The following is a 23,615-nucleotide window of genomic DNA, read 5'->3' on the forward strand; positions in this document are numbered from 1 at the left end:
AGATGATTTGCTGCATTCTATTTGCCAGTATTTTATTGAAATCTTTGCTTCAGTGTTCATTAGTGAGATTGGTCTATAGTTCTCCTTTTTGGTTGGGTCTTTCTCTGGTTTTGATATGAGAATAATACTTGCCTCTAGGAATGATTTAGGGAGGATTGCTTCCTTTTCAATTTCATTGACAAGTTTAAGGAGTGTTGGCATCAGATCTCTAAATTTCATGTAGAATTCAGCGTTGAATCCATTAGGATCTGGGCTTTTCTTTGTTGGTAAGTTTTTAATCACATTTTCAATTTCAAATGCTAATATTGGGTTATTCAAAATTGCTATATCTTATTGGTTGAGGTTTACTAGTTCATATGTTTCTAGAAATCTGTCCATTTCCTCTGTGTTTTTCACTCTGAGTAGAGATTTTCAAAGTAGGTATTCATGATCTTTTGAATTTCCATGGGGTCTATAGTAATTTCCCCTTTTTCAGTCCTTATTGCATAAATTTGGGTTTTTTTTCTTTCTTTTCTTTATAAGGTTAGCTAGAGGTTTGTCACTTTTGTTTATTCTCTCAAAAAACCAGCTTTTTGATACATTAATTCTTTGTATTTTTTTAGTTTCAATTACATTGATTTCTGATGTAATCTTTACAATTTCCTCTCTTCTATGAGCTTTGGGTTTATCTTGCTTTTCTTTTTCTAGAAGCTTGAGATGAAGCATTAGGTTGTTTATTTGTGCTCATTCTGTTTTCTTGATATGACAATTTATTGCTATATATTTCCCTCTTAAGAACAGTTTCATTGCATCCAACAGATTACAGTGTATTGTTTCTGAATTTTCATTGAATTGTAGGTATTGCTTTATTTCTTTTTAATTTCATCTGTAGCCCACTGCTTGTTCAAAAGGTTATTTAATTTCCATGTGTTTATGCAGGTTTTTCTATTTCTTTTTTTATTTTTTATTTTAAAGAAATTAAGACAAAACAAGTATAACAAAGAAGATCAGTACAGTACAATGTAAGCAACACAGAATTTCACTAGAAGACAACCCATAATTAACAGTAACTACCACAATGTCTCTTTCTTTGAAATAGTTGAGTATAACTTCATGTACAATACTATCAAACATAACAAAATAGTATAAAAACATTCAAGAGAATGAGAGTATCACAGGGCATTCAGAACCAAATAACAGAAAAAAAAATGGCTACTATATAATCTCATTTTCCATATAAAATTTCTTTATACTTTCACATGTAATACAATCCAAGAAGGTACAACATGATAGAGCCAATGGAAACAGAATAGCAAAAGCATGGTAGGACTTCATAGTAAGATGATATTATACCAGTACTGGCTATTATAATGACCTGTTTCCCTCAAATTAGCTGTTCGCACCATCACAGTTAGTAAAATAAAACAAGGACAAACACATTACAATTTACCAATGTGATCATTATAAGGTTTCAAAACAATGTAATGGGGAATCATGATTACCATAAACGCCTATGTACTCTTACTATTTCTAAGACTAGGGAGACTATACGGTATTTATACATGTGAATTTGATTTATTTTGCTTATGAGTATGGTCTCACGTTGCGCCCGTTTATTAGTAATTATCTCAATGTGATCATTCTTTATAGCTGAGTAGTGCTGTATTGTATAAAAATACCACACCTTTTTTAAACATTCCTCAGTTGATGGACACTTAGGTTGTTTCCAAGATCTGACTATTACAAATTGTGCTGCTATAAACATGGGTGCACTTATATCCCTGTGGTATGATGTTTTAGTTCTTCTGAGAATATGCCCAGAAGTGGAATAGCTGTGTCAAATGAGACTTCCAATCCCAGCTTTATGAGGAATCTCCAGACTGACCTCCACAGTGGTTGCACCAGTCTACACTCCCACCAACAGTGTAGGAGAGTTCCTTTTTCCCCACAGCCTCTCCAGCATTTGTTGTTGGTCGTTTTCTTGATCCTGGTCATTCTTTCAGGAGTGAGATGAAATCTCAGTGTTGATTTAATTTGCATTTCTCTAATGACTAACGATGATGAAAATTTTTTCGCCATTTGTATTTCTTTATCTGAGAACTGTGTATTCATCTCAGATGCCCATTTTTGGATTGGGTCTTTGAATTTCGGGGAACTGATTTTTTAAAAATTCTTTATATGTTTTAGACAGAAGACCTTTGTCTGAGGGACACACCACTAAGATTCTATCCCAGTTTGTGGGTTTTCTTTTCTATGCTGGTGATTTCTTTTGATATGCAGAAACTTTTTAATAAGACGTGATCTCCGTTATTGATTCTAGGAAGTAGTTCCCATGTGGTTTGATTCCTGTTCATGAATTCTCTAGCTACCCCAATGTCTTCAAGATGTTTAACTACTTTGTCTTCCAACAGATTTAGTGTTTTTGTTTTAATATTCAGATCTCTGATCCATTTAGATTTTAGTTTAGTATATGGTGATAGGCATGGGTCTAGTTTTAGTTTTCGGCATACTGAGAGCCAGTTTTCCCAGCACCATTTATGAAAGAGACTGTCATTTTTCCAGTGAACATGTTTGGCCCGTTTATCAAAGATAAGGTGGTTGAGTGTGTTGGTAGTTGTGATTATGTTTTCCAGTCTATTCCATTAACCTTCAGATCTGTTTTTATTCCAGTACCATGTTGATGTTATTACAGTAGCTTTGTAGTATAATTTCAAGTCAGGTATTGTGATGCCTCCTGCCTTGCTGTTGCTGCTAGAATTGCCTTTGTTATTCTAGGTCTCTTCTAGTTGCAGATGCATTTTAGGAGTGATTTCTGTAGGTCTATGAGGTATGTTGATGGTATTTTCATTGGGATTGCATTGAATCTGTATTATAGTTTAGGAGATTTTCACAATATTCTCCTTAAAAAAGGGATGGCTTTCCATTTTCTTTTTTTTTAAACTTTATTTGTTAATATTAAGAAGAAAAGGTAAAACAAATTTTCACAACAAAATAATGAAAAAGTAACAATTGTTGATAAATTACACATCATTATCTTTAGTCACTCAAGTACAAAATATGGCCATAAAAATTTCTTCAATCAATATTAGCACAACCTTTCCTATTCAGTGAACTAAGTGACACTAATGGTATAACTAACTTGCATTTTTTCTTTTGCCTTCTATCCTTTCTCTTTTCCCCTATCTTAGTTTCTTCTTTTTATTGAACAGTTTCCTCCCATTACACAGTGACTTTTGTATATTTTGAACCTTATGGTTTCCTATAGGAAACCATAGGAAACATGTCACTGTGGTGTGATGTTTTTCAATCCTTCTGGGAGGATACACAGAAGTGGAATACTTGGGTTGAATGGGACCTCTAATCCTAATTTTTTGAGGACTCTCCACACTGATTTCCACAGTGTTTGTACTAGTCTACTCTCTAACCAACAGTTGTAAAGGGTTTCTTTTTCCCTACAGATCCAGCAGCATTTTTATTGGTTGATTTTTTTAAGAATTAAATAATTTTTTAATGAATAAGGGAGAGGATGAGATAAAAGGGGGCATAACAACATAACAATACAGGTTAAAGCATGACATTTTCAGCAACCTAGTGCTTCACCACCAAATAGCCCGACTTAATAGTAGTTACCATAATGTCTTTTTCTTAGAAATATTTGAATATAACTTCATATGCTATAGCATCAAACATAACAGGACTGTGTATCACCATTCAAGTGGATGAAAGCATTGTAGAGTATTTAGAACCAGCTAACAGAAAAAATGATCAATGGTTTCAATATTATCTCTTTGCCTATAACAATTTTTATTTATACTACCACATACGATAAAATCCAGCAAGTTACAACATGATAAAATCAATGGAGACAGAAGAACCATAGTTTGGTGCAGCTTTAAGACAAAATGGTATTAGATCGGCGTTAGCTGTTATTGTCTTATTTACTTCAAAGTAGCTGTTCATTGCATCACCGGCCATAATATCAAACAGCCCAGAACAAAGCCATTCCAATTAATGAGTGAAAATTTTATAAGGCTTCAAGGCCATATAATGGGGAATCATGGTTATCACGTACTTTTATATATTTGATTCATTTCCTACACTAGGGAAACTATTCGGAGTTCACAGATGCAATTTTGATTTAGTTCACTTATGAGTATGGTTTCAAGCTGCGCCCATTTATTGATAAATACCTCAACATGATCCTTCTTTATAGCTGAGTAGTACTCCATTGTATAGAAGTACCACAGCTTTTTTATCCATTCCTCGGGTGATGGACATTTGGGTTGTTTCCATGATCTGGCAATTATAAATTGTGCTGCTATAAACATAAGTGCGCATATATCACTTTGGTATGATGCTTTCAGTTCTTCTGGGAAGATGCCTAGTAACGGAATAGCTGGAACAAATGGGACTTCCAATCCCAGCTTTTTGAGAAATCTCCAGACTGACCTCCACAAAGGTTGTACAAGACTACACTCCCACCAACAGTGTAGGAGAGTTCCTTTTTCCCCACAGCCTCTCCAGCACTTGTTGTTGTTGGTTTTCTTGATCCTGGCCATCCTTTCAGGAGTGAGATGGAATCTCAGTGTCGTTTTAATTTGCATTTCTCTAATGAGTAATGATGATGAACATTTTTTCATGTATTTATTTGCCATTTGTATTTCTTCCTCTGAGAAGTGTGTGTATTCATCTCAGATGCCCATTTTTGGATTGGGTCTTTGAATTTTGGGGGTCTGATTTTTTTAAATTCTTTATATATTTTATACAAAAGTCCTTTGTCTGAGGGGGAGTTCGCTAAGATCTTTTCCCAGTTTGTGGGTTTTCTTTTTACTATGCTGGAGATTTTTTTTTGACTTACAGAAACTTTTTAATAAGAAGTAGTCCCAGTTATTGATTCTGGGAAGTATTTCCCGTGCAGTTTGATTCCTGTTCATGAATTCTCTACCTACCCCTATGTCTTCAAGGTTTCTACCTAATTTGTCTTCCAATAGATTTAGTGTTTCTGTTTTAATATTTAGATCTTTGATCCATTTAGATTTTAATTTAGTACATGGTAATAGGTTTGGGTCGAGTTTTAGTTTTCGGCAAACGTAGAGCCAGTTTTTCCAACACCATTTATTAAAAAGACTGTCGTTCTTCCAGTGAACCTGCTTGGCTCCTTTATCGAAGATCAGGTGGTTGAGTGTGTTTGTAGTTGTGGTTGTATCTTCTAATCTATTCCATTGATCCTCTGCTCTGGTTTGATTCCAGTACCATGTTGATTTTACTACTGTTGCTTTGTAGTATAACTTCAAGTCAGGGATTGTGATGCCTCCTGCCTTGCCTTTGTTGCTTAAAATTGCCTTTGATATTCTAGGTCTCTTCTGGTTCCAGATGAACCTTAAGAGTGATTTCTCTAGATCTATAAGGTATGTTGATGGTATTTTTATTGGGATTGCATTGAATCTGTATAACAGTTTTGGGAGAATGGCCATTTTCACAATGTTTATTGTTCCTATCCATGAACATGGGTTGTCTTTCCATTTTCTGAGATCGTCTTCAATTTCTTCCTTTATTGTATTATAATTTTCCCTGTATAGGTCTTTCACTTCTTTTGTAAGAGTAATTCCTAAGTATTTCATTTTTTTGGTTGCTAGTGTGAAGAGTGTGGCTTCTCTTATTTCTCTCTCTGTGATTTTGTTGTGGCTTTCCATTTTCTGTGATTATCTTCAATTACTTTTTTTAGGGTATTATAGTTTTCCCTATATAGATCTTTTACTTCTTTCATGAAATCAATTCCTAAGTATTTCATTTTTTTGGATGCTAGTATGAAGAGTGTGGCTTCTCTTATTTCTGTCTTCGTAATTTTGTTGTTAGTGTATAGAAATGCTATTGATTTTTGAACATTGATTTTGTATCCAGCTACATTGCTGAATTTACTCATTTTATCTAGGAGTCTTGCAATGGAATTTTGGGGATCTTCTATGTATAGTAACATGTCATTTGCAAATAATGATAATTTAACTTGTTTTCTTATCTTTACCCCTTTTATTTCTCTCTCTTGTCTAATTGTTCTGGTAGTACTATATTGAATAAGAGTGGTGATAAAGGACATTCTTGTCTTGTGCCTGATTTGAAGGTAAAGGCGTTCAGTTTTTGGCCATTTAATATGATGCTGGCTGTTGGTTTGTCATAGATAGCCCGTATCATATTGAGGAAAGGACCATCTATTCCAATTTTCTGTAAAGTTCTTATCATGAATGAGTGTTGGACCTTATCAAAAACTTTTTCTGCATCTATAGAAATGATCATGTGATTCTTACTTTTGGCTTTATTGATATGGTGGATTACATTTATTGATTTATGTATGTTGAACCATCCTTGCATGCCTGGAATGAATCCCACTTGGTCATGGAGTATAATCTTTTTGATGATTTGCTGCATCCTGTTTGCCAATATTTTATTGAGGATTTTTGCATCTGTGTTCATTAGGGAGATTGGCCTGTAGTTCTCTTTTTTAGTTGGGTCTTTCTCAGGTTTTGGTTATATTTGTTATATTTGCTTCCAGGAATGAGTTAGGAAGAATTGCTTCTCTTTTGATTTCATTGAAGAGTTTGAGGAGTATTGGCATTAAGTTTTCTTTGTATTTCTTGCAAAATTCCACATTGAATCCGTATGGGTCCATTTGTTCACATGTGTGATTCAGTTCTCTTATTTCTTTGCTGATTTTCTGTTTGGTTGATCTGTCCCTTGGTATCGATGGTGTGTTAAGGTCTCCTGTTAAAATTGTGGTATTGTCTATGTGATTTTTCATTTCTATTAATATTTGCTTTGTATGACTGGGTGCTCTCAAATTTGGTGCATATATATTTAAGATTGTTATCTCTTCCTCTTGAAGTTTTCCCCTAACCAGTATGTAATGATCTTCTTTATCTCTTAGGATCATTCTTGGTTTGAAGTTCACATTGTCTGCAAACAGAATAGCTACCCCTGGTTTTTTGGTGTTCCTGTTGCATGTAGTATTGTTTTCCATCTTTTAACTTTCAGTCTGTGAGTTTCCTTTTGGGTTAAATGGGTTTCTTGTAGGCAGCATATGGTTGGATTTTGTTTCTTGATCCATTCTTCCAGTCTGCTTCTTTTATTTGGTGGAATGAGACCATTCACATTAATGGTTATAACTGTTATATATTGGTTTACTGTTGACATGTTATCTTTTGCTGTTGCATCTTTATCTTTCCATTCTGTTTAATTGTCTTCCTTGTTTAGTGTTTTTTCTGTGTGTATTTAAACTGTCTTTCAGTATTCTTTTTAATGTTCGCTTGGTGATCATGAAGTTCTTTAGCTGTTCTTTTTCATGGAAGTATTTTATTTCTCCATCCATTTTGAAGGACAGTTTTTCAGGGTACATCAGTCTAGGTTGGAAATCATTTTCCTTTAGGATCTGAAATATTTCACTCCATGGTCTTCTTGACTTCATTGTTTTTGTTGAGAAGTCTTCTATGATTCTGATAGGTTTTCCTTTATAGGTGATCTGTCTTTTCTCTGTAACAGCTTTTAATATTCTATTTTTATGTTGGATTTCTGGGATGGTGATTATTATATGTCTGGGTGTAGGTTTTTTTTTTTTTTTTGGTTATGGCTATTTGGAGTTCTATATTCTTCACTAATCCTAATTTCAATTTCCATTCTCATGTTTGGGGACATTTTCAGCTATAACTTCCTGAATAGCCTCTTGATATCATTTGTATTGTCCCCTTGTTTTTAATTTATTCCTGTCAATCTTACATTGTTTTTCTTTGAGTCATCTTGCAGTGTTGGATTATTATTTCTTGATTTCTTGTTATTTTTAAGAGATCTTTCCTTTCCTGTTTAGTAGCTGCAATCTTATCTTCGAGATCTGAAATTCTATCTTCACTTTTGTTGAGGCAGTTTTTACAACTTTCAATGGAATTTTTCACTTCCTGTTTATCTCTTTGAATCTGCTTTATGTATTCTCTTTGTTTCTTATATTGTTCACCTAGGGACTCTATCTTTTTGTTTTGTTCCTCTAATTTTTTAACTGTGTCTTCTTTAGATGTGTTCAGCATCTCTTTCATTATTTTTATCATTTCTTCTTTTACCTGGGAGATTATTTCTAGTTTGCATTCCTTTAAAGCTTCTCAAAATTGTTTCTTTATTTCAGTTACTATTATTTCAGGTATTTCAGGTGTATGGCATATATTTTCTTCTATGTACATGGCTCCTAGGTTTTTTTGGGATGGGCTGGATGTTTGAGATTGCATTTTGATCTTTTGTTTTGTCATCTTCCTATATTTCCGTGTTTCAAGTGTTGTTCCAAAGCTTCCCCTGGGTGTGTTGAAATTTGTCTCCTATGTCCTGGGCTCCTGGGACTCCTCTGGTAGCGTAGCTCCCTCCTTGGGCAGCGAGGCCCCCAGATTAAAAGGTTACCAGGGGAGGCTTAGACAGGCCTAAAGCCTCCTCAAGCCATGCAGCTCCCTGCTCCAGCAGCAAAGCTCCCTGGACTGAAAGAAGGCCACCAGACAAGGTCCAGGCAGCCCGTCCTATCTAGTGTGGTTGCAAGCCAAGCGAGTCCCCAGCCACCCAGAGCAAGGGATTGGATGTTGTGCAGGCATCCAGCTCCTCTGTGCCAAAGGTACCCGGGCTGAAAGATAGGCCCCAAACTTTATCCACACCGCAGCTCCTTCCTTCAGACAGAAGCAGTGGCTGCGGTGCTCTCCAGATCCAGAGATGGTCGTCGGCAAGGCTAGAGCAGGCCTCCGCAGGGCAGCTCCCTCCTGCCGATGCTGGCTGGGGCAGCAATGCTCCCTGGATGGAGAGATGGTCACTGGTAAGTCCCGAGCAGGTTTCGGTTTTGCCATTTCTTTTATCATTAATTTCCAATTTCTGTGCACTATTGTCAGATATTATGCATAGGAAAATTTCAGTACCTTTACAGTTACTTAAAAATGTTTTATGGGATAATATATGGTCTATTTTGGAGAATGTCCCATGTGCAGCTGAGAAGAACGTATATTCTGGTGTGGTTGGGTAGAATACTCTATAAACATCTACTAAGTCCAATTACTCACAGGTATGATTCAGTTATATTATTTCTTTGCTGAGTTTTTGTCTAGTTGATCTATCTCTTTGTGATAATGCAGTGTTATGTTCCCCTGTTAAAGTTGTGTTCTTGTGTATTTGGTTTTTCATGTCCATTAGTATCTGTCTTATATAGTTGGGTGCTCTTGTATTTGGTGCATGTGTATTTATAATTGCTAGTTCTTCCTCTTGATTTTTTCCACTAATGAGTATGTAGTGACCTTCTTTATCTCTTTTAATCATTCTAGGTTTGAAGTTCACATTGTCTACAAATAGAATAGTTATCCCTGCTTTTTTCTGGGTTCCTGTTGTGTGGAACACTGTTTTCTATCCTTTGACTTTTCACCTGTGAGTTTCCTTTTGGGTCAGATGTGTTTCTGGTATACAGAATACTTTGGAATCATGTTTCTTGATCCATTCTGTCAACCTATTTCCTTTGATAGGTGAATTGAGGCCATTTACATTTATGGATATCACTGATATGTATTGGCTCAACTTTGCCATGCTATGTTCCAGTTATTTTCTTTTTGTGTTTCCTCCTTGTTTAATGCTTATGCCTTGTGGTTTCTTTCTGTTGTTGTTCTGGGGATTGTGGTCATTTTTATCTCTATTGACTATGTTTTTCTAGTATTGGAGTCTTTCTAGTATTGGTTTGGTGGATGTAAATTTCTTCAGTTGTTCTTTGTCATAGAAGTATCTTGTTTCTCCAATAAATTTGATGGAAAGTTTTTCTGTGTACATCAGTCTGGGTTGAAAGTTGTTTTCTTTTAGGGCTTGAAATACCTCATTCCAAGCTTGTCTTGACTTGAGGGTTTTTGCTGAAAAGTCTGCTGTGATTCTAATGGGCTTTTCTTGATAGGTGAGTTGTGTCTTTTGTCAAACAGCTTTTAGTTTTCTATTTTTATGCTGTATGTCTGAGATCTTAATTTTTATATATCTGGGTGTAAATTGATGTTGATTGTGACTGTTTGGTGTTCTATATGTCTCACTTACCTGCATATCAGATTTTTTCCCCGTTTGGGAAATTTTCTGCCTTTACTTCTGTTAATATTTTACTTATATCATTTGCATTGATTCCTGCATCTTCCCTGATGCCTATTAATCTTATATTGTTACTCTTGGTATCATCTTGAAGCTGTTGTATTGTCATTTCATGTTGCCTTGTTATTTTTCAAAGTTATCCTTTCGTGATCACTAATTGTGATCCTCTCCTCAAGGTTAAAATCCTATCTTCAGCTTTATTTAAGTGGTTTTGCCAGCTTTGACTAGAAATTTTTAATTCTTGGATGTCTCTTTGAATTTGTTTCATGAATTCTGCTTATTTCTTGTATTGTTCATTCAAGATTTCAATCAGTTTCCCATGCTCCTGTACTTTTTTCTCTATTTCTTCTTTAGCTGAGCTCAGCAACTCCTTTACTAAGTTTGTTATTCTTTCTTTATATGGGAGAGTACTTCTAATTTGATTTCCTTTATAGCTCATAGAGTTATTTTTTATTTCACCTGCTATCTTTTCAGAGATTTCCAGTGTGTTGCTTTTGAAGTCCCCTTTCAAATGTCTCCTGCACTTGTTCCTGGTGGACTAGATGTTTGAGATTGCATTTTGCTTTTTCATTTTGCCATTTTCTTCTTTCAAATTAATATTTGGTCCTTCGATCCCACTAGTGTCAACTATTGTTAGTGTGTATCTTGGGGTTCTAATGTAAGGTGGATGTTTGTCCAATTGCTGGGTCCTTCAGTGAATAGGTGGGCCAGTCACCTGACTTCCCACTACAGGGCCTGTTGTGCAAGTCCTATATTCTTCCTAGGCTGATAAGCCTAGTAGTAGGTCAATTTTTAGTTCCTGCTATTAATTTATCTTCAGATTATTCCAGGTCACCAAATCTCCCTATCTATAGTGTTTGTGTTGGCTGAGGCCCTACTGTGTCCCTATTGTGTGCCTTTATGTCTTGTAGGCTCTTTTCATTTTCTCCAAGTTGTGGGAGTCCTTATTGGCACACTCTTCACCCTGTCTGATGTCTTCTGTGGCAGGAAGGATTCACCCAAACTCTTGTCAGATCACCAGGGTCTTACAGTTAGTTGGAGCGAGCTTTATCACTGGCCCTATTTGCCCACTGCATACCCCTAGTTTAGGGGCATACTCACCACACTGACTGGAGCCTGCTGAGATCTTCTATTTGGGTAAGGCAGTTACTGAATCTCCCTTCAGGTTAGCACAGGTAATCCACTGTAGTACAAGGTTCTGGGTGCAAGGGTGGGAGCTGAAGATCGACAGCAGTATTAGTTCCCAGAAGGTAGGGAGTATCCTAGGGGATCCAGCAGATGTTTTGGGTCCAGATGTCCCCTGGGCATGGACCAAGGTCCCAGGATGGCATGGTGTTCCTCAGTCTCAGCTGGAATCATGCAGGAAGCATGCAGCTGTGCAGGCCAAGGTCTGAGGGCAGCACACATTCACTGGGGCCAGCAGGAGATTAATATTCTTTTTTTTTTTTTTTTCATCTTTTTCGTTTTTATCGGTACCAGGGATCGAACTCACGACTGCCTGCTTGCAAGGCAGGCGCTTATGCCGCTGAGCTAATCCCCAGCCCCAAGATTAATATTCTTGATGAACATACATACAAAGAGCTCAATAAAATTTTTGCAATATATCCAATAACACATTTAAAAGATCATAAATATGATCAAGTTGATTTCATTCCAGTGATGTAAGAATGTTTCAAGTTGTATAAATCAATAAATGTAATACTATGCATAAATAAAATCAAGGATAAAGGTACAGGATCACTTTAATATATGTAATGAAAGACTTGTGCAACATCTAACACATCTAAAAAGCTTGAAATATCTAAATAGAGAAGTATGAAGTATTATACTTCAATGTAATAATGGTTACATATGGTAATGTCATAGCCTACACAATTTTTAATGAATAAAAGCTGAATTCATTTCTTATCATATCTAGAGTGGGACACTATGGTTTACTCTCACCATTTTTATTGAATATTATATACTTGATATTTTAGCCAGAGATGTCAGGCAAAATGAAAAAGTAAAATAGATACAGATATAAAAGGATGAATCCAAATTTTGTCTGTTTACAGATGATATTATTTTTATTTACATGTTCCAAATAAGACTTCACTAAAAAAACTTATAGAACCAATAAATTCATCAAATTAGTAGAATAAAAAAAAACACAAAAATCAGCATGTTTTGTGTAATTCAAGGAAATCTGCTAAGCATTCAGATAAATTATTCCATTCACAATAGCTTCCAAAAGTAAAATATCTAGGAATAAGCCTTATTATAAAAGTAAAATAATTCTACAAAGGAAAACTGTACAATACTTAAGCAGAGTCAGTATAGTAAAATGACCAAAGTAAATCTACAGATTCAACACATTTCCCATCAAAATACCAATGTTATTCTCCACAGAACAAAAAAAAAAAAAGTAGTCCTAGAAGTTTCATAGAAACAAAAACCCTGGAATTACTTACCTACCTATCTACCTACCTAACTAACTGAATGAATGAATGAATGAATAAATAAATAAATAAAATCTAGGAATAAAGAAGAATGGTGGAGGTATCATTATATTTTATTTCAAAATATAATAACATAGTAACAAAACACAGTCTGATTGTAGTATTAAAATAGAAATGAAGACCAGTAAGATAGAATAGAAGACCCAGACATGAATCCATACATCTACATTCATATGATTCTCAAAGTAAATCTCCCCAAACAGTTTGGTTAAAAATGAACAAACAAATAACCTCTTCTACATATGGTGCTGGGAAAAGTAAGTATCCATACATAGAGGACTGTACCTTGATCCCTCTCACACTGTATATGATCCATGTGTTCAGGATTAAACTAGATTACAGTCTCTAATTGTGTACAATTCAAATCAGAATGTGTCCGTGCCCTGGGTATTTGACTAAAACTTTGAAACTCTCAGAAGAAAACATAGGGAGACTCTACTGGTACATTAACAGGTAATGGCCTTCGTTATAGAACTCCACTAGCTTAGAAAATCTACTGAGAATTGACAAATGTGATCACATCAATTTGTAAAGTTTCTATACAGAAAAAAGAAACAGTCAAAATGATAAAAAGAAAATGCCTGGAATAGTACAGGGAAGTTTGTCAGCTATTCTTTTCACAAAGAACAATATCAGAATATATAAATGCTTTAGTCACTTTGTTTTTGCTGAGACACAATATTTGACACTTGCAATTTAAAGAGGGCGGGTTTATTTTGACTTAAGTTTTCAAATTGTTCATATCATAATGACGAGGAAACAGCGATGAGGAACTGGAAAGGATTTTCCCTTCCAGGTAATTTCTCAGTAAAATGTCTCCTCTAACCTGACCCTTTTTCTTAACAGCAAGTCAGTTATACTTCTCCCCATGATTCAGTTATCTTCTAAACTCTTGTCTGTGAAAGCATGAGTCATCTGCGTACATTCTCAAGCCAATCCATTCTTGATCTAAACTCTGACCCCTCAAATAAAACTGACACACATCTCTTTATGCAAAATGCATTTAATTCATATCTAAGAATTGCCAATTTTTAAAATACCAGTTACCAGGGATCAGACTCACAACCTTGTGATCTCATGCTTGTCAGGCAGGTGCTTGTGGTGCTGAACTATACCCCTGTCTAGAATTGTCAATATCTTAACAGTTATGGAATTGATAAAAAGTGTGTCTGAAGTCTCCCCTGAGACTCAAGGCAAACTTTTCACTGTAAAAAATAAAGAAAGAAAAAGAAAGGGAAGAAGGAAGTTAGTTAGTTAGTTTAAAACTAAGATACAATGGTGCAGGGTAAACATTGTCTTTCCAAAAGGGAGGGATAGGAGACAGAAAGAAATAATACCAAAACAAGACAAACTCATCATGGAAAATTAAAAATCCTGTAGCTCCTGAGGCAAAGTTGTGAACATTTTAAGTTCCCTCTCACTACAGCATTGATGCTGTAGGCCACGTGACTTCTCTTCTGTGGCTTTCCTCATTGGATGCTCTATGTTCCCTTCTTCTCCAACTTCCTGGAATCTTCATAGGAATTTTGGCTGCCTTTTCACAGCTTTTGACACTGCAGATAGCCTGGCCTTCTTATACAATTTTGGTGGAATCCACCATGATATCACAATTCTTGCTTTCTACACACCTGTAAAACCATGACATGGTTGATATCAAGGTTTTTCGCTAGCTCAAGGATTTTCTGGCCTCCTTAGATCATAGCTTGAAGCTTCTGAGTACTTTGTTTGATTGAGCACAAGAAACGAACCTCAAAATACCAATTTCCTGGGCAGCTCTTTTCCAGCATGGAGGCCAGGGCTTGCTCCTCAAATGAAAGCTTTACAGCTTGGCACCCTTAAGTGTACAATTGGTAGAATCTTGTGGATTCCTGAGGTGCCCTGAAGGGATCTTCCTTATTGCCCTGATACAAAGCACTTTTCTTCTTTTTAATGCTGGTCTTTTAAGCAACCAAGCTCTCTGCAGCTCCAAAATTTGCAAGCCTTTTCATTCTGGTGAAATAGAAAACTTTTAAATTCAGCTTTTTGTTTCTGATTTTCAGTATAAACCTGACTAAAAGCTTCCAACTGTATTCATGCCAGAGTCTGAATGTTGAGTTCTCTTGAAATTTTCTCTTCCAGAATAATTGATCCACTGACCTTAGTTTCATTACCTTGTAAAGCCTCAATACATGAACAAAATATAGACACTAACATATAAAAACAGACATTCTACTCATGTTTCAAAGCTATTCATATAGTTTATCTCGAACAAAATAATGACTTGAAAGTAAAAGTGAGAATATTAGATAGGAGGAAAGGGTTCAAGAATGCAGGGAAGAGAGGAAAAGGAAAAGTAATTTGTAGGTGGAAATGAACAAATTATGTTTTATGCATTATGAAAATGCCACAATTCATATATATGAAAATATATTCATATATAAGAAAAAAAGAAAACCAGTAACATGAAAGCACTGAACAAAGTAGAGAATCAAGATAAGTCATTTACAAAATTTGAAGAATCCCATAATGTAGTTTTCTATAGGGCATTTAAAATTTGGTCTTCATCATAAGAAAGTAGAAAATTACTACAGAGTATTAAGTGAAAAGTAAAATGGTAAATTTTATTTTTTAAAATAATATCTGTTTTCAGCATGTGAAACGTCTTGTTGCGGGTAATACAGCAGGGTAGAGTTCATTTTTTGATCCTTTTCTGTGATATCTTCTGTAATATATGTTTAATGTTGCTAAATCACATTGCAACTCTGACTGTAGTTGAACTTATAGTCACATACATTTCGTCATTGATTCCACTGTTGTCTAAATCAGCATACACTCATATTTATAGACATACTGCTATTTAAAATAAATATAGATCTTGATATTATTATTAACATCTGTGCTTATGCTTTCAGTCTTCTCAGCATGGTTAACTATGTGATCATAATTTCAAATATTTATAAACAATATATAATAACAAATATTCATGTGAGTGTCTGCTGTTTGAAATCTTTGAGAATTTATTAAGTATTTCAGTAAAGAAATAGAATAACATTTATTGAAGGCCTTTATTTTATGAGGTAATCTTCTCTAAGCCAAATACCTACTCAATTATATTTAATCCACAGAGCTATCTTATGAGATAAGCACTTCTGTCCTCAGTGTATCATTGAGTCTCACTGAGGTTAATTAAATTATTTAAGTAACCCAGTTGATATGTGGAGATTACAACCAAGATGTCTTAAAATTTTGTGGATAAATGGTACATTAAAATTGAAGGACTGTGTTCACTGAAACATGAACTTGGTGACAAAATAAAGCAAATTATTAGGCCACAGCTTCTTTCTAAAAGACATTTGGTGTACAATTTCTCAAACAATTAAAAAACTTTTTAAAATTTTTTTAAAGAAAGAATAAACAAAACAGAAAAATGGTAGAAATAATACATAATTTCAAAGAAAAACAGTAAGAAATCACTGATAATTACACAATGTCCTCTTATAAATAGTTGTTGAAGTTACAAAAGTGAAGCATACAAAGTGGACATTCAAACAGCGAAACTGCAAACAGTTCTGTTCAACTATCAGGCAAAAACTTAGTAATATGTTATCAGTCCTATACACTTAAGCATACATGCAGTTATCCATATCTTCATGTATGTTAAGATTAAACAAACAAAAGCAGGCTAAAATCACTCTGAACAAAGAATAATAGTATCGCTGGATTTCACATCATGATACTATGGGATCAGCACTGGGTACTGTAGTGTCTCTTTTTCTTCAAAGTAGTTGTTGATTTCATCATGCGTTATAAGATCAGTTCTCATAAACTGTAGGTGCTACGCGTGCATGAGCGTCTATATGTATTTCTATCCTTTCTATATTAGAGGGAGAAACAAAACAAAGCAAGACAAAACACATTCCTATAAACACATAAAACGAAAAAGTCATATAAAACATAGTACAAGGTGTTCTACAATGGTTACTGTGTTGTCTCTTGTTACTCTGCCTTTGGTGTTTCTTTTTTTTTTTTTTTTTTTAGTGTATCAAGGCCACCTATATTAGAGATTATAGCCAACCTTCTTTTCCTTAATTCTGTTGTGCCATTTTTCTGGCATTAGTTGTCTGCTTTTCTCCTTCATTCCACTTTCATCTCCATTCACTGAGGCCTCTCTGCCACTGTTCCTGAAATCCTGCTACTTTTTTCTCACTCTAGAATGTCCTTCAGTATTCTCTGTAGGGTTGGATTGGTGGTCGTGAATTCCCTTTTTTCTGGAAAAATCTTGTTTCTCCATTAATTTCTAGAGACAGTTTTTCAGGGTACATCAATCTGGGCTGGTGGTTATTTTATTTTAGGGCTTGGAGTACTTTGCTCCTGGCTCTTCTTGACTTGTTGGTCTGTGCTGAGAAGTCTGCCATGATTTTGATGGGTTTTCCTTTATAGGTGATCTGTTTCTTTTCTCTGACAGCTTTTAATATTCTGTTGTTATATTGAATTCTGGGATCTTGATTATTATTTGTCTGGGTGTAGCTCTGTTTTGATTATAGGAGGCTGGAGTTCTGTATGCCTCATGTATCCTAATACCATTTTCTTTTCTTATGCTTGGGAAGTTTTCCTTAATTATTTCTGTGAATAGCCTTTGTACTTCCTTTGATTTAACACTGCTTATTCATTCACATTCTTTATTCTTAAGTTATAGATCCTCTTCTCGTTTTCTAGCCTTTGTATTGTTACTGCTTATTTCTTTGTTATTTTTAAAAGACTTTTCCTTTCATGATCACATGTTGCAAACCTTCAAGGTTTGACAGTCTGTCATTAGCTTCTTTCAGGCAGTTTTGCCAGCTTTCAATGGAGTTGTTTTTTTTTGTTTTTTTTTTTTTTTTTAATTTCATGGTAATCTCCTTGAATCTGCTTCAAGTATTCTAGGTTTTCTTTATATTCTTCATCAAATATTTCTCTCTTTTTTTCATGTTCCTCCATTCTTCCATCTTCTTGAGAGGTGCTTAGCGTTTGTTTTGTTAATCTACTTATATCTTTCTTTACTTAATTAAATATTTCACTTTTGAGCTCATCTATGAACTCCCAAAGATATCTCTTTATGTTCACTGATGCTGTGTCTGATATTGCAGGTTTGCTGCTCTCAGACTCTTTTGTATTTACCTCTCCTGGATCAGTGTTCTCAGGGCTGGGGTCTGGGGGCTTTTTCTTGTTTCTTTTGTCGTGTTTTTGGGTTTTCCAAACAGGTGTATAGAGGAGGTCCCAGGCTCTTTCCTTGTTGGTTATGGTTCTTCTGAAGTGTGCTGGCTAGGGTTTTCTGCCCAATCCAGTTTACTATTGGTCACTGAGGTGCAAACTCAGTGGCGTATGCTGGCTCCTCTCCGGGTCAGTCAACCTGTGGGAGCCTTCACTGTGTTAGTGTGCACCACACATAAGGAATTGGTTTGGGGTGACTTATTGTGTCCTGGCCAGAGGCGTGACCCAGGCCCAGCATATCCCATCAATCTGATTTGGGAAGGGAACAACTGACTGAAGTCACTGCTGTTCCTTGTTCCTGCCCATCCTGCCCAATTCCAACATGTCATCCAGTTGGTCACTGCTTTCCTATGGGGGCCTTATTCCTAGCACTCACTGAGGGTAATGCAGATCCCTTGTCTACTCTGTTCTCCGTTGGGCTCACTGACCTCCGACTTCAACACAACTGCAGTCCCAGTGAGTCACAGCAGTGGGAGTTCAGTCAGTTCGGTCAAAGCAGTGTGAGTTTGGGTGGCTCAGTGAGTTGTGACTGTGCAAGTTCAGGCACTGCGGTGAGGGCACTGTGGCTGCTAATCTTAGCTGCTCCAGTGATAGCCCTCAGACTGCATGTTTGACCAGTTCTTTTCCCTTTGGTTTATTCCTGGGTCGAGAGAATCTCCCTTTGTCCCAACCTCCCCATGATGTTTTATTCTGGCATTTGAGTTGTCTGTCTCAGGGAGCCTCTGTATTCTGCTGCCATCTTTTCCCAGAAATCCCAATTCAAAATTTATATATAAGAGTTCTGGTTCCCAAACGAGCTAAAATGAACAGTGCCATTGATGTGTTAATACAAGTCAAAATTATCTTCATTTGTTATCCTGGCATGCCTGACTTTTTGGATCGCGGATATATATAGTTGTGTCTAATATACCTGAATATTTTTTTCTGATTATTTTACTATAATTACCCTGATTTTAAAAATTGGGTGCTATTTTCTTAAAATATTTTATATAGCCTTCTTTCAAAGGTAAAAGAAATTTTAAATATTCAAAACTTGCTATTTATCATCCCAAATATATGATGTATTTGGAAAAACTTCAAATTTTCTTTCACATACATTTTCTATATATGTTTTTATCATCAATTTTGCAATAAATCATTAATTTGACTGTGTGACCATCATCTTTAAGTGTTTTAAGTAGTTTTAAAACCTTGTTAGTCATTATTTTATTTGTTGAAACTTCTTTTTTTATGCAATGTTTTATTTATTTCTTAATTAGGAATACAATATGTTTTCTTACTTGGTAGTAAATGGTAGCCTCTTTCTTCATCATTGCTAGGCCAGTTTTGATGGAAAAACCATAAAAAATCTGCTGTTGAATTTTGAAATTTAATCCTCTATGTACTGTAGTCATGTAAGACTAGGATGAAAAACTGATTGTTATATTTATGTTAGTGTGTACTTTTGAAAGTATATGACTTTTTTGGGAAAAAATTAACTTACCTATGAGTATTTAATTATTTAAAATAAATTTTACATTATGTAAAATATCAACGATTGAAAGGAAGAAGATATCTGAAAACTTATTTTACAACTTCTTCTTTATGTCCAATTGTGGGTATTCCCTTGTTCATTCTAGAAAAATTAATTTAATGACATTCAATAGTAGGCTAAATAACTCACCTCTAAAATGTCCACATCCTAATCCTCCAGAACCTAGGATACATATTCATCCTAAATGGTGAAGAAGTTAAAGATTCGATTGAGGATCTTGAGGTCCTTGTAGTCACTAATATTGTTATGTAAAAACCTGAAGGTGAATTAACTATTGTAGTGAGATATTATATAAAGGAAGCAAGAGGCAGAAGGGAATGATGAAGGAACATTAACTAATCAGAAGGGCCTCTAGAACCTGGAAAAGACAACTATTACTATACACTGAGTGTTTTTAAGTGAAAGAATTATTAGGAAAGTGTTACTAAAGTGTGATTTTTCTATTGTTTTTTCCACATATATTTTAACTCTTAAAAATAGTTGTTTGTGCTCCTCATTAATCTATTTATTCACTTTTACTTGTATCAGTATGAATTTATGAATATTTAAATTTTCATTTATAGTAAATTAACATTTTTTGTCATTCACATCATTGAAATCTCTCTCACATTCATTCTCTCACTTTTGCTTTTGAGATGACTCCATCATTTTCTGAATATTTACTTTCTTTCTTTATTGTTTGGTACTAGTAGAGATTGAACTCCCAACCTGGCACTTGCCAAGCAAGCACTTATGCCACTGAGCTAAATCCCTGGCTGCCTTTCTTTCATTTCTTTTCTTTTGTTTTTTTCCTTTTTATCGGTACCGGGGATCGAACTCATGACTGCCTGCTTGCAAGTCAGGCACTTATGCCGCTGAGCTAAATCTCCAGCCCCCGCCTTTCTTTATTTTTAATAATATTCCTTATTAGTATATGGTTGTGATGTATATGTGATATACCTATCACATCTTGATCCTGTTACATTTTCTTCTCCACTCCTTCCTCCAGTCTCTTCCATCTTCAGATTTCCTTCCCATTTCAACAAAACTATCTCTATTATGCTTATTTTATTGTACTGTAGTATTTCAGATTCAGTTTGTACTTTTCTGGTTCCAGTCCTGAAACTGCCCCATTTACCCAGGAAGCCATAGCTTTTTGTGTTAGAGAATATCTAGAAACCTAAACCTAGAAGTTAAGTATTCTGACTTGTTCTAAGACATTATTTTTTTTCTAAGCAGTGTTTTAAAATGTAATCACAGTTCATTCTTCTTTTCTTTTTAAGTTCCTTACTATCATGCTTTTATTGAAAGCAGTGTATTGTACTCTAAATCTTGTATGTTATCTAATGGAAGTGTTTATTGTTTTTTCTTTCATAATGTTGATAGTTTAAGGAATCTAACTTGAGATGTGTCCACCTCATTCTTTTTTAGCAAAAACAAATGGTTCCCTTCTTACTTAAAGTTTAATTTCCTTTTAACACCATTCTATCTATCCTTGCTTCTCCCTTCCACCAAACTCCTGGACACTGTGTTTTGTTCTTTTTGTTGTTGTTTTGTTTTGTTTTTATTGGTACCAGGGAGCGAACTCATGGTCCATCACTTGCCAGGCAGGTGATTATGCCACTGAGCTAATTCCCCAGCCCTCAACACTGTGTTTTTTACTTTATTACCTCACTCCTAGTCTTTTTTGTGTGTTCGTTTGCAAACTGTCTTGGTATCTTTTTTAAAAAAATCTCCATTTTGATATGTATTTTAATTATCCATTAAATAAATAAGTGGTGAATTATCAAGTGATTTAACTTCCCGTTCTCAATAATGACAGGACAGCTTTATTACAGTAAAAGATATCCATCAAAAGACATTGAAATATTTCACTTGCTGGATTTTTTCTCTCAATTCCTGAGATACAAATAATGTTTTCTTTTTAGATGTTGATTCTCCTTTTACCAAACAATGACAGCAACAACAAAACACATTTTAATTGCTAGTAGGTAATATTTGTGAAAGCATATTTGACTTTTGCAGATTAATCTCATGTTCAAGCCCTGGTAAATATTCCTATTATTTCTGATAGGCATATGTTTTATTTGGATTTTCTATGGAGACAGTGTCAGCCAAAATGAATACAAATTTATGTCCTCTTTTTAATCTGTATGGCTGTTTTCTATTTCTACTAACATACTTTTCAGGCCTTCAGTAGTATTTTTTATGAATGTTTTTTATTTTGATCTATTAAAAATCTGAAGATGTTTGTTGAATATTCTTTTAGAAGTTATTTTTTTCACTACACGAATGTAATTTGTTAGTGCATACTTACAATATAAAGACCTAGTTAAAAATCCTAAAACATAGAGCCTTCTGGAACTTTGTCATTTAGAGTCATGTTAAAACAGTTTCAGATTAAAGAATTTAAAGGAAATGAAATGAATTAAGAATGTGTAATAAGAATATGTGACCATGGAGGTATAAAGAAGTAAGTTAAAACCATACATTGGTGAATTCACGCTTTGAAAAATTTTGATCATCAAAGGAAAATGCATGCCCATGATGACTCACAATAACTTTTTTTCAGCTCTTGAGGGACTATGAAAATAAGAGAAAATGGTAATGTATTTGTCTAACAGGGATATATAAATGTTTTATTAAAAAATGCTATGAAGCACTTAAAATACACATAAATGAACAAACTAAAGAAATATAGAAATAGATTCAAGGGTATCAGTAATAACACTACAAACAAACAGATGTACTTCATCATGAAAAATTGAGAGATTGATAGGACACAAAGTCAAGATGTATTCTAGTAACAATAGATATGCATATATGTTAAGGAGGACACACAGCAGGAAAGAATGAAGGACACATCAGGCAACCACTATTGAAAATAAACTGTTTTAGGTATGTTCATAACCAAAATAGACTTAGAGACAGAAAACATGATATTAAGGACATCAACTCAATTCATCAACATACCAGTATGGTGATAGCAATTCTTATAAAAACTATAGAATTAAAACAAATATATTCTTTAATGTCTTTTACTTTATAAAAAAGATATTATATTAAAAGGAAAATGTAAACAATTTCCATTCCAGTTAGCAAACAAAATTTCCCTCCAGTCAAATACAAAATCATAGAAATAAAGTGAATTGTCTGCAGCTCAGGAAAGTGATCAAACTTAGAAGGTTTAGTACATCAGCATGTAGAAGCATAAAAGTTGTACTTAAAACCACTTGTACTGGTAATGTATTCAGAGACAAGGTAGAGATTTTTTTAAAAGGCTCAACTATAGAACTTGGCCCATGAAATAATTTAAATCCAGAAAACAGAAAAATGAGACCCAGTAATGATGAAAAAGAAAACTAGGAAAAAAGATTAAGCAGACTAGACATATGTCTCACCTGTTCAAGAATGCTTGTTTATGAAAATAATATGTATTAAATTATAGAGGCTGAAGAGAAATGAATTGTAAAATTTTGGGGCAAGTTTGTATTGGTTTGCATCTTTGCTTTCCTACTTTAACTTACCTTTTTTATTTCTCTCCCTCTCTCTTTCTTTCTTTTTCTTTCTCTCTTTCTTCTTTTCTTCCTTTCTCCTTCCCTCCCTCACTTCTTTCCTTCCTTCCTTCCTTCCTTCCTTCCTTCCTTCCTTCCTTCCTTCCTTCCTTCCTTCCTTCTTCCTTCCTTCTCTCTCTCTCTTTCTCTCTCTCTCTCTCTCTCTCTCTCTCTCTCTCTCCTCTCTCTCTCTCTCTCTCTCTCTCTCTCTCTCTCTCTCTCTCTCTCTCTCTGTCTGTCTGTCTCTCTCTGTCTGTCTCTTTATCTTTCTTTTCTTCTAGGTTGACTGTTTATTTGTTTCATTATTTCAAAGACCCAGCTCTTTGATTCAAAGATCTTTTGTATTAGTGTTTTAGTCTCAAATGCATGAATTTCTACCTTAATCTTTATAATTTTTTCCTTGTAATAGCTTTGAATTGTGCATTGATACATTCTTTATTTGTACCTACCCGGTTTTTCTGATTTGGACATTCACAGTAATAAACTTTCCTCTTAGGACTGCTTTCATTTTGCCCTATATGTTTTGGTATGTTATAGTGGCATTATTTGATTTGACTATTGAAGAGTGTATAACTTAATTCCATGCCTTTATATAATTTTTGTGGTTTCTTTTGCTATTGACTTCTGTTTCATTGCAGGTAATATGCACAAGATAATTTTTACTCATTTATATTTATTTAAGCATGCTTCATAGGCTAGTATGTGTTTTTAAGAAAGTTT

General features: G+C 34.7%; 1 protein-coding gene across 8 annotated transcripts in view; it reads left to right on the forward strand.

The window, feature by feature from the left end:
* Positions 1 to 23,615, forward strand: part of Atrnl1 (attractin like 1) — an 833,524-nt gene that overhangs the window by 296,097 nt on the left and 513,812 nt on the right. Inside the window, exon 22 of one of the 8 annotated variants that reach the window (XM_063244808.1) lies at positions 5,336 to 5,559. The exons of the other annotated variants lie outside the window; for them this stretch is intronic. Coding sequence (XP_063100878.1) covers positions 5,336 to 5,544 — 209 coding nt within the window. The 3' untranslated portion in view covers positions 5,545 to 5,559. Of the gene's footprint in view, positions 1 to 5,335; positions 5,560 to 23,615 lie in introns of those variants that run through there. 8 annotated transcript variants of the gene reach the window in all.

This window comes from Cavia porcellus, unplaced genomic scaffold (genome assembly GCF_034190915.1).
Source record: "Cavia porcellus strain 051 isolate PalLab524CR breed Dunkin Hartley unplaced genomic scaffold, mCavPor4.1 scaffold_2, whole genome shotgun sequence".
In the NCBI taxonomy this organism is placed as follows: Eukaryota; Metazoa; Chordata; class Mammalia; order Rodentia; family Caviidae; genus Cavia; species Cavia porcellus.